Below are 12,016 nucleotides of genomic sequence, written 5' to 3' on the forward strand. Positions count from 1 at the left end.
TATAAGAGAACAGTTGCAGTGCCTGTTCTCATCTGATCCAGGGACTGCACCTTCCGCTCCTGTCACTTTAAAGGTCCTGATGTGAAGTTACATTACTTCATTAATTTCGATGGATTGATTCCAGTTTAACCCAAAGGAACTGCCATGTATCTTAATTACCATTAGGATGGGTCTGGGAAAAATACATAAACAGGAAACAACTTCTGGTGAAAAATTCTCAGGCCATCTGTTATGCAACTTCTATATGTAAAATGAATGAATTATTTCAGGCTTATTATCACCTCTCCTGTTTCCTGGCAGAGTGAATCAATTGTGTGACCCCAGACTGTTAGGCACAAATGTCTCTGAAACACAAATATCTCTGAAACACAGTGATGCCATGATTCCCTAAAGCAAGAAGATTTGGTGTTTATTACTTTTTACCAGTCTAATGCTTCTTTTATTCATTTTAATGATAAATGCTTTAACGTTTCTCCCTTCTCTCCTCCCAGCATGCTGACGATGCTGAGGAACCTTATTCGCAGCTTTTGCTTGGACTGTGATGTTTTCTTCTGAATGTTTCTCACTGCCTGATGAAGGGCTCCCAAGCACAGAAACCTGCCAGGATTTATATGTTGCCCATGCTTGATGGCACCCTAGCAGTTAGTGCGAAGCACTGCTTCCCCTGGAAACCCTCCAGCTGGTGCTATGCTAGCTTGCTCTCCAAGTATCACACCCTCCAGGTGATTACGTGCTTTCTTCTCTATCTGCCACACTCCCTTCAATGACTGTTTTGTGGGATAAGTGACACTGAAAGTGGGAAACCCATCACCACCTCACTGCTGTGCATTCTGGTTGAGGGACCAGATCTGCTGTTGCATGCAGAGGCTCACTTTAGATATGCTACTCCATCTGGGGTTGCAGGAACATTGTACCGTCGCATGTACTCATGCATCTCTGGGAAGCTTTGCCTCACATAGTCTTCTGCGCTGCTTTCTCGCACGGTTCCAAACCGAAACCCTTGGGATGGGTGGTGGAGCTGAGGAGATGAAATTACAGATTAGCAAAGTAATTTGCCTCCTTCACATCTGGTATCTTGGTCTTATGTGTGAACAGTTTGTCAGAAATTCTCAGCATTCATGGACCTGCCTCTGATGTTTTCCTGCAGTCAGCTTTCCACATCACAGAAAAAGTTTGAAAAGACTTACCAGATGACTGATTAGCCTGTTTGTGTACCCTCAGGATTTTCTTCAAAAGTGAAAAACATTTCTCTTGAGATACCCTGAACCCCAAAATCTAGATGTTTAGTTGTATTATTTGTATTATTTGCCTTTAAACTAGTCAACATTTCAGGCAATGTCATGAGAAGCCTCTAGGCTTGCTAGGATCCACTTTCTGGGGCTCTGGGTAGCCAGCAAAGGACCCACAGTCTGGATTTGTTTTGCCAAAATGCCTTTTATTGACTCCTTAAGGATGACATTGAGTCTTCTGCAGAAGGGTAGTACCACCATTTCATTTCTAGAAGCCTAGACACCATACTACAGACCGCTGCTGTCTTTGCTGCCATTCTCCACAGAGAAACTAAGGACTGAAATGTTGTGGGCACCAAAAAGTCTCCCCTGGCAGTGAGAAGGAGGAAGAATACCTCTCAGCATAGCCCAGGCTGTAAGCTTGATTACCAGGCTATACACATACAGACAATTTTTGCAATTCTATGTCCTTTCCTTTTCACAACTGGCTCCACCTTCTGTATTAAAGCCCTGCGTAGTCTGGATGTTCACAAGTTTCACAGACCTCTGTTGCTGAAGTACCCTGTTTGTCTTTGGAACATTTAATGACTCATGGGGAAATTTTCAAATTGCAGTGGAGGTGTCAGGCAGTGTCCTCTACCACGCTGAGCACTTCCTTGAGATGGCTGAGTGTTGCCAAGACCATACTAATTGGAAAGCCTTCAGCAATGTACCAGCCTCTAAAAGGTCAAACTTTCAGAGCACAGGAAGCCAAATAAAGCTAAGACTGAAGTAGTCATGCTCTATTTGCTTCCCAGGAAGCTCATGGTCTTCACAGCAGCTTGCAAAGATGATCTCACCATGGCCATGCTCTGCTTTGCAAAGACCAAGGAAAGAGGCATTCTGCTGGTCCATCTGGCTCTCTGCATTATCATCTATGTAAAACAGAGTGTAGGGCAACACAAAGCTATACAAAAGACCTTTCGCACTCTTCTCTTCAATGACCCCATGGATAAAAGAATATTCCTAGCTTTTTTAAGAATAACAGAGGTAGACTGTAAATGCAGAGTCATCTAGTTCAGTCTGAAAAGGAACAGAAAAAGGTCTTTTGGATGGTATTTTGATGTCCCGGAAGCTATGAATATGCTGTATTTCTGGTAATTTTTATATGGAAAGTGGGCAGGTGCTTTCCACATTTTGCTCTGCTGATCTGGTCCCTATGTTGCAACCCAGGAATGAGACCTGTGGGTAAATGCAAGACTATGGGCATGGAGGGAGTCTTGGCATGTTTTTTGAGGTGTTCTGGTCTGGATGATCATGGGACAAGCAATGCAGGGTGTGCCTCCATCCGGAGCTGGCCATAGTGCATGCTGTGCCAGAAGGACTGTGGGCGCAGAGGGAAATGTTCTTGCCTGGAAGTGTGGAAAAAGCATTCAAGTGCCAGAAGACATAAGTAACAGAAAGTGGTGCTGTGACAATACATCATGGAGACTTCCAGCACAATGCTGTCAGCCCAAATCTAGGTCTAGTCTTGAGACATTGAAGATGACTTGCTTACAGAATGAACTTGGAGCGGGCTCCATGCACTCTATGTCCTAAGAAGCTAGTCACCACAGTCAGTACTATTTTGGGGGGTTTTATTTCTTGGCAGTTTCAGTGAAGAGACCAAAAAAACCACTGAGTCTCAACCCTGAACCATACTGCCACCTTCCAAGTCAACTTTGGTGTTTGTTGGGATATTTGTGGCCCACCTAGTGATGCCAATTGCAGTGCAACATCTGCTCTGCAGATAAAGCCTGCTGATACCTGGACTTCCAATGACCTCACTGGAAGAGATATCTCCCAGTGACTTCACTGGAAGGTATCCTCACTCAGACTGTCACCAATGTCTACATCTAGCTAAATATTTAGGGCTCTATGAGAAAGGCTAGTACAAAAGAGAGAGTAAACTGCACCTCCATGCACTTTTCTGTCCCAAATGCTTTATTGAGGACTGTCCATGCTTTGCTTTGTGTTGGGCACATTGTCAAATTTCACCACAAATGATGACAACATTGGAATATGTATTAGATCAAAAGTCCATCTGGCTTAATATCCTGTCTCTAGCAACACCATATGTCTGGTGGGAAGTCTTGGAAAGTCTATGTAGGGAAGTTATGTAGTGATCCTTTGCCTCCTATGCTCTTCCTGCTTCTGGTAATTTATGCCTTTTCTTAAGTATAATTATGTGTCTGCAACTTTGTATTTGATGACTCTTGACTCCTTTTATGAAGGATAAATCTTAATAGTGTTTTAATCCTCTAATGTCTTTTGGGACTTCTGTTTTCCTCTTACTGCTGCTTATCCACATGAGGAAAAGGTTTGCTTGCAGCTATATGAATAGTGGATTAACAATGCAAAATGCTGCCAAAAGCAGATAAAGGACTACCTGCACTAACTTTACTGCTAATCTACTAAGACTGCTAAGGGTTACTTGCTTCAACAGAAGATAAAAACTTCAGGATGGAAACAAGACTCATCAGTTGTCACTGCTGCTTTCTTACTTTTTGTAGTCCTCTCCTGGGAAAATTCTGTGAAAAGATGGAAACCACAAATATCTGTGTCCCAACAGGATAGGTAAATGTCAGAGTCTTCCTGTGAGTCTTGCCTTATTAGTTATCTCCTTTTATATTTATCTTTTCTGTTTCTCATGCTCTGTTTCTTTTGTGTTTCTTATATTTTAAGAGTCTTATATTGAAAGAGTCTGCTTTCTTTAAACCAGTAACAGAATCCTAATGCCTAGGGCTTCAGAGAAACCATGAACTCTGAAAAATCAGCATTTGAAGAATCACAATTTGAAGAACCAAGAATGGATTATATTTTTTCTAACTGGTGATTTGGGGGAGACAGCTACTTGCTTTTTTATCAGTAATAGCAAATATAAAAGCTCTCTTATTGAGAAGAAATAGCTGTCCAAATTATAGGTATTTCTAGTATGTGGAGACTACACTTCTGTGTATACTTTACTGTGTTTTTTTCATTCAAAGCTCAGTCAGTGTGAAAGGTGAGTAACCATCACAAAGCAGGTGATGGGCACTAGGCACTGTTAACACTTTTTGTATCTGTAGAGTGCCTGGGTATTTGCTGGTGATTTGAGTATGATTAAAAATAAATGAATGCAAAAGCTGCAGATCCATCTCCAGACATGAGCTTTCTTGGCACTCAGCTTAGATAACCTTACAAGGTCCCTCCAAAATCAAACATCTATGGCTGTAAGAAATCGAAAGAACAAGGTTTGTTTTGACCTAGAGAGAGGCTTTCACGGGACAATGAAGTCCCGGCTTGATAATTCATTGAACAAGATGTAAAGATAGTTATGGGTAGAGATGATATATCCCTCTTTATTCATCTCTTTAACTGCCAGACCTCCTTTTTGAAGACTGGGAGCAAAGGAAATCACTCATTTTTTTAAAAGGATCATTGCTCCTGAATATAATTGCTCCTCAGCCAGTAGGCTAACTCTTTACTCCCAAGCAGCCTCTCTCATGCAAACGCACAGGAGCTAAGCATTGCTGCCATGTGGGGGACTCATTAGTGTTTAGCAAGTAACCAGTCCTTTGAATGTTAGCTAGCAAGGCCACCACAGCACCACAGCGAACTGCAAACTGCACTGGACGAGCTGCCGAGTGGGAGAAGTAGGGGAGTGCCAACGTCCTGGGAAATGTAACAGTGTGTATATGAATATATCAATGGAGTAGTTAAAAGCCAATATTTTTCAGGGGTTAAAAAGCTACTTAGTGTTTCTTGTTAGTGGCTCTCCCAAAAAAGGTGAAGGCTCTAGCAGCTAACAATATAATTTCTGCAGCTCAAATACTGGAGATCATGGATTTCATATTAGTAAACTGAGTTTTATATCTGAAGCACTGGTGTATACCATGAATGGCCATACTACTTAGGTGCATCCCAAATTTTTAGAACCATTTCCCCAGTGTACTGTGAGAAAGCTGTTGCACATGAAGTTGTGAGACACATGGTGACGTCCCATCTGGATCTGGGTTAGTGTGTGGGGCAAACTCAAGAGATGGTCGTGCGAGCCCTGGCAGCAGAGGGATGTAGTGCCAGAGGGGGCTGAGCACTTGTTGTCTTGAATCAGTACTCTGACTTCACAGGTTCAGCACTGTGGAATGCCAAGACCAGAGAATCTTGCTGCATAGGTCAGAAACAGATGGTTCAGGAAGATGACCCACCTTCTGTGAAGACAGATCTTGGGAGGGAGGACTAGGAAATGCTGCTGAGAAGTGCAGGATGAAGGTGCAGGAGAAAGGCTAAAGAACTTTGGAAGTGATTACTCCTTCTGGAATGGGGGCACCAGTGCTGTCCCTGTGACCTCTAAGGACAATATCTACTGTAGGATGCATGGGCTGTGCTGGTATTTCCAAGAACAAGTCTCACTGTGTAAGAAAACATACCATGGGTAAGAAAACAAGGGGTAATGTTCTCTTACACTGTGTAAGAAAACAAGGGGTAATGTGAATGCCTCCAAGGGCTGTAAAGGTGAAATGGTTGTTGGGTCACTTGAGCACTGAGACAGGGAGGTCATGTAGTGTTTAAGGAAAGCCAAGAGCTCTACAGAACATCCAGCTTCTCTGACAGTGCCAGGAAACGATCTGGGACTTCTCAGAGTCTTCTGTACCTTGTATAGCATTGTGCTACTAGACAAATGATGTTTGTGCTGCTTACTGCCAAAGGCAAATACTGCAGCTACCAGTTCCCTTAGCTTGGCACCTTACTTCTAGATCTTCTTGGTTTCTGTCTTCTGTTGTTAAAACATCTGCTGAGTGGGAAGTGGAGAACTCATTTTATTTGGGAAGATGTTGAGAAGAATTGGGCATGTGCATACATCTATGGCTTGGGGTGCCAATTATGCATGAAAATATCAATGTGATAAAACCACAGGAGCAGAAACAGGAAAATACAATCCTAAATGTCAGGGATTTTGCATTACTTGGCACATTCCGGCTTATGTAATACAGTGCTATTGCATTCAGTGCTATCAGCTAGGCTGAGAACACCTAGACTCAGACTTGAAAAGACTCAGGCATAGAAATATCCTATGCAAGTTGGGATTTAAAACCGGAAAAGCATGAGATGCTGCCAGCAGTTAACCTTGACATACTCCAAAGTTGGGCTGTTGGGTTTTGAGGTCTTTCTACCAGGTTCTGGCTTCTGTATGACCTTTCAGTGCTGCAAAGCTAGAAGATTTGGCTCTACTATAATTTTGAGGTTTGCATCGCATTTGGTTGTTGTGTGTTTTTGCAGTGTGTAGGAAACCCAGGTGTTCCGAATATAAATACAGTGAAAAGATGGTCTCAGCTCCAAAAAAGCAGGCAATACAATATTGCCTTCTGATGCCATGGAGTTTGAGCTTGCAGGGAGCTGTGACGAGACAAGGAAGGTCTAAACAGAACAACTGTTGGGAAGTGAAATTATGGCTATTTTCTATAAGCAATGAACCCATAAGTGACTGAAATCTAGGAAATGCTTTCCCAGTACTTGATCGATGGGGTGCACTAACTGCCTCACTGAATCTGATTCAAGACTATTCTGTGCATCTTGACAGCTGGCTGGAGGAAAAATGCTTCAGGAACTCAATTTCAAATCAGCACCTCAAATCACTAAAATGATTTCATCATTCATTCAGTTAGCCTCTCCTTTCCACAATTCAACTCCACGAATTATTCTTTGAGGGAAATCAGAAAAGGGCAACCCAGTATACGCTGGAGTGCAGTGCCAGTGATTGCACCCTGCAGTTACAGATGCAGAGTTAACTTCAGCTTTTACCATTTAAATTCAGCTTTTACCAGTTAAATTCAGCTTTTACCACCACCTACAGTACTGCTTTTAAATTTTAATAGGATATAGAAAGGGGGAACATGGCTGAAAACACTTTCCTAACTTTTCCAGCAACTTCTGAGGAAAAATTGTTATGAAAAGGTTTCAGTAGCTCTGCCCCATTATAGTGCTCGTTACCTGGTATAACACCAAGTGTAGTGTTTAATGGACATCTCATATATCAGCAGAATTGCTGTTAGTGCCAGCACAATCTCTGCCAGGGAACTGCTGCAGAATCTTGAAAAACTGTTCAGTTTCAGTTGCTAATTGCTGGAGAGGTGTAGCATTAAGTCGTCTGCTCTACTGTGAAGAACTGATATGCTTTTAGAGATCTGCTGTTTTGCAATGAGTCTTCTGTCTTTAGTGTATGAAGTAATAGCATTTTATCTTGCCTTTTCCAACCAATACATTTAAGTGGTCATCTAGCTGCTAACAGATTTCTCAAGACCCACTGAAATGCAATTGCTAGTGCTAAGCAAAGTTTCAGGGGAAAAAGAACAAAACAAATAAAATTTAAAAACCCCAAACAATGTGGAACTCTTCATGGGCTTTTCCCTACTTCTCTGCAAGAGCTTTTGAAAACTAACTAGTGAATATTTATGGGGTGCAGAAGGAGATGAAAGAAAATAAAATTATTCACAGTGAAGCACATGAATTTCAAATTTTAGCAGATGAAAATTCACAGATGAACTTCTGGAAGTGGAGGCTTTGTTCAGAAACTGTCCCATGTGTTCAGGCTTGGGAAATGGAGATGTTCCCAGGGCCTCCAGGAGATGGTGTATGCAGAATACGTTTGAAAGATCACTTTCTCTTCTCAGTTGCAAAAAGTGTCAGTGGAGCTGATTCTTGGCTTGCCAGGATAATGTCAGATTTTGTTAAAATCCTGTCACTTTGAATCCAACTCAGCTAGGTCATTAGTTGGCATAAATCTTTACTGCTGCATTGAAGTCAATAAGCAGTTTCAATCTAGAAACAAATGCACAGTCCAGTACTGACAGTTTATTCTCCTGCATTGCAACAAAAGCATACATGAAAAGAAATTGTGACTTAGGCCTCTGTTTAAAAATATAAAGCCTCTGTATTGACACTCCCACGGTGAGTGCTAATAATTAATTGTAAGATCTGCTCTATTCCTCTGTGTGCTGCAGAAGCTGTACAGCTAAGGGATGACACTGGGGACTCCAGTCTGTGGTAGTAAGTTAATTTCTGAAAGCTGCCCTGCTGATGGGGTCACTGGGCACTGTAGCTTATTACAGAAAGCTCCATAAGAACAGAACTCTGGTGAATATGATCCTAATGGTGTGTTTATGCCTGTTTCTTAATAAAGAGTTTTCTGGACAGAGGGATCTTTGAGCTGGAATTTATTCTGGGAGAGCTGAGAACTGTAAGGTAGAGTAAATTATCGTAGTTCCCAACAGGCAATAGATCACTGTTTCCAGTTGTACTTCAGCAGCACAAAGCAGGCATAAAGATGCTCCAGACTGAGTCTCTTCAACGATGTTCTTCTGCTTCCTACCTGTAAAATAGGGCTAATGCTGCTATAAGGCAGGTGAAATCCTTTCCAAATTAGAAGCAAGGGAAGGAAAGCTGTTTGGCTGAATACATGCTCAAACTACCAAAGAGATGTGGGAGATTTCTGGTTAAATAATCCCTCTTGTCCTTTCATCCCGAGTCTCAAGTCTGCGGCTGAAAAGCTATCACAGTTGTCTACAATCCACTGAGGGCTGGAGGGTGAAACCTAATGTGACAGTAGCTTCAAGCGTAGGTAGCTTTCTCGCCTGCAAAACAATCGTCTTTCAAATCCTTTTTCTTACAAATTTCTCCTGCTCCAGCTGTTGCTGGCAGTGCTAGAGCAGTGTTAGGGCAACACTGTCAGTCCCCCTGCCCCTGGCCATATGGCAATTGTCCCCTCGGTACCAGGGCTGAATGCAATCCTCTGTGGTGACACAGTCTAAACTTGTAAGGCAAGGCTAGTGCTCTGTGGTTTCCAGGAAAGGAACAGACAATGGTTTCGTGTTGCAAATGGGTCACCAGTTACTAAGACGAAGAGGTTTCCAATTGCAGATCACGGAACCGTCTACCAGCGCAGCCCTAGTTTCTTAAACATGTTATCTGCTATTGACGTTTGGTTCGAAAGCATCAAATGAAGCTAAATCAGAAGGAGTCCTTTGTTACTGACAGATCCAACATTGGAACTAAATGTTATTTTTTCTTCTTGGAATCCATTTGGAACAGCAAGGCATGTGTTAAGCATGAAGTGTAACAGAAAAATGATGGGCTCATTTGGATGCCTTGACCTCTTGCACAGTAAAATATGGACAACAGTATTTGACTTTACCTGGTGTTCAGTCAAATCGTATTGTACTCAATGAAAACTACTTTTTTTCTAGAGGGCTTGACCCCTTGGCATCCCTGAAATCCAGGGGATCAGTGCAGGAGCTGACTGAGGACTTCTATCACTAGGAAGGTGACCCAGGCTAGCATCCAGGTCTCTGTTTATAGATCACAATGGCTGTGACTTTTGTGAACAATAATAAATATCCTCAATGCTGCTAAGTCAGCTGTACGATGATCTTCCATCTGCCAGGCGGTAAGATCAACCTTCTGCATCTTCTCTGTTCCCTGCTCCTCTTTGCCAGTTACTTCAGGAACATCTCCTCATATTTCCCTGCTTTAATTATTTCTTGCAGGGGTCTGAGCCCCATCTATGATGCAGTTTGCTATTTCTGGTGGTGGGCTCGCTTTCCTTTTTTTTTTAAATAACATGACATACAGGTATACTGCAGCTTGAGAGTGAGAAACTGATGTGAAGTCAGCTGGGAAAATGATAAAACACATTAATTCCTTCTGATGCTGACAGAACAACCTTCATGACCTACACCACATGGAATGAAGACAGCAGGACTTCCTCCCTTCCACCGCTACCCCTACATTCTTTGGATCAAACAATTAGCATGGTGAGGTAAAGAGTGGCCAAGACAGTAGGTGACAGTACAAGGCATTCTATGTAGGTGAAGACCTGGAGCAGTAGGGGTTAATATGCAAAGATACTGAAAGGATAATTGTTGGCAAGAAGCCATAAAAGCAGGTCTTGATGGGAAAGGAAACTTGATTTGGAGAACACTGCAGTGCATTGTCTGATAAACTGGACATCAGAATGATAAAAATCCGAACTAGACATTCTGAGCCTCCAAAGCCATAACTTTACAAGAAACCTTTAATGAGGTGATGGGACAGCTAAACAAGTCAAGTGTTCACCACCATAAATTGCACGGGGAAGTTAAAGAAGCCAAGATTTCACCTCCATAAATTGCAGGTGTCTTTCATTCCTATATGAGATAGCTCTGCAATGCCTGTTCTTTATTCTGACTGGAGTTTGATACTTAATTTTTCCTTTGTCTGAGATTTTTTCACATTGGTTTCTGTGACACATTGGTTTCTGTGACACTCAAGTCCTCTTGAGTTCAAATCCTTCACTGACTCATTAATACTCAGAAATGCACCGTGTATTAATTAGCAGGCTGTGATGCTGTGAGTCATGACCTTCCTGTGTCCAATGACTTCCTGCACAGAAAGGTATACTCTACAGATTTCGCAGCCAACTTCTTTTAATTGTAAAAAGAAAAGAATCCTGCAGTCCTGTACAGATACTAAACCGCAGAGGAGCAATGAGATTCCTGTTAACTCCACTGAGTTTGTTGCTTGTTTTTTTGCTATACAATTTAATGCATTTAATGCATATTTAAATACATGCTATTTCATTACACATTTAATACATAGCAGTGGAAGTGGCACTCCTTATAATGATTCATCTTAGGTTGCTGCAGTGAAAGACAATGGCAGTCTTTAAGAGCATTTTCTTCAGTGTAATTCTTACAAGGCTTCCTTCTTTCAGGAGGAAAATTTGTCAATAAACACACAACAGTTATGGCCTCACTCTAAAGCTTGCTGAACTTGAGGGAAAATATCATTAAATGCAGGGGTATTTGAATTGTGCCTCTAACGATGAAAAAGTGGCTGGACCTTTCCTTTTCTACAGTTTGGTATTGCTGAAGCTCATCTGCAGTTACTTGCCAGTTGGTATTTCTGGACTATTTTAATACATGTATCAGGGAGTTTTAACTGGTATAATAATGGCTATAAGGCCTTTAAATTAACTGAGATTTTAATAAATCAGAAATGAGAGCTTGTACCCTCACACTGTGTGTTTTAAATCTATAAAAAAAAAATCTGGGTGATTGTACATACTGAATTCCTGAGTAACAAAATCTCAGAAATATCTCATCTGGATTACTCAAAGTGTTTAGTTTTAATAAAAAGATGAACAGCTCGTAAGAGCTGTTCAGACAATGGATTGGAAGAGAAGCAGAGATGTCTGAGGACTAATCCTGAAGCACACCAAGGCTGCTGAAAGGACCTGCTGGATGGGGCTTGCCAGAGTGACTGTAGGTGTCTGCAGTGTATTCCTTGGGGCCTCTACAGTCCTTGCGAGACATCAGTGCTGGCCACGCAAGTACGCCATCATGCGTGATGCAGAGAAGTAGGCACTTTCAGAGAATGGTTTGGGTGATCTCATCCTGAAGTAAGTGCCTTCAACAGCAGCACAATGTGCCTACCTCTCCCAACTAACTGTAAAAGCATATTAGACTGAGTGAATCATACATAATGTCTCCACTGCAGACATGTAAAGTTAGGTGAGATAACACAACGAAATTGCTGATGGTGGAAATCACAGGTGTAGCCCTTTTTATTAAATGAATCTCAATAGGTTCGATATTTTCTGTCATAATACAATGTGGAAAGGAACTTTGCCATTGTCGAAGGGTGTTTTGAAGGTAAAGTAATCCAGAGAAGTAAAAATATAACCATAGTAAATTAACAGGCATACCTCCTCAAGCGTATCCTAAAGATGGCAAAGAAAAGCTGGCAGCTGTCAC

General features: G+C 41.8%; 1 protein-coding gene across 1 annotated transcript in view; it reads right to left on the reverse strand.

The window, feature by feature from the left end:
• Positions 1 to 12,016, reverse strand: part of GRIN3A (glutamate ionotropic receptor NMDA type subunit 3A) — a 72,387-nt gene that overhangs the window by 18,208 nt on the left and 42,163 nt on the right. The window contains exon 4 of the mRNA XM_072859182.1: positions 873 to 1,018. Coding sequence (XP_072715283.1) covers positions 873 to 1,018 — 146 coding nt within the window. The remainder of the gene's footprint in view (positions 1 to 872; positions 1,019 to 12,016) is intronic.

The sequence above is a fragment of the Ciconia boyciana genome, chromosome 4, assembly GCF_034638445.1.
Source record: "Ciconia boyciana chromosome 4, ASM3463844v1, whole genome shotgun sequence".
Classification (NCBI taxonomy): Eukaryota; Metazoa; Chordata; class Aves; order Ciconiiformes; family Ciconiidae; genus Ciconia; species Ciconia boyciana.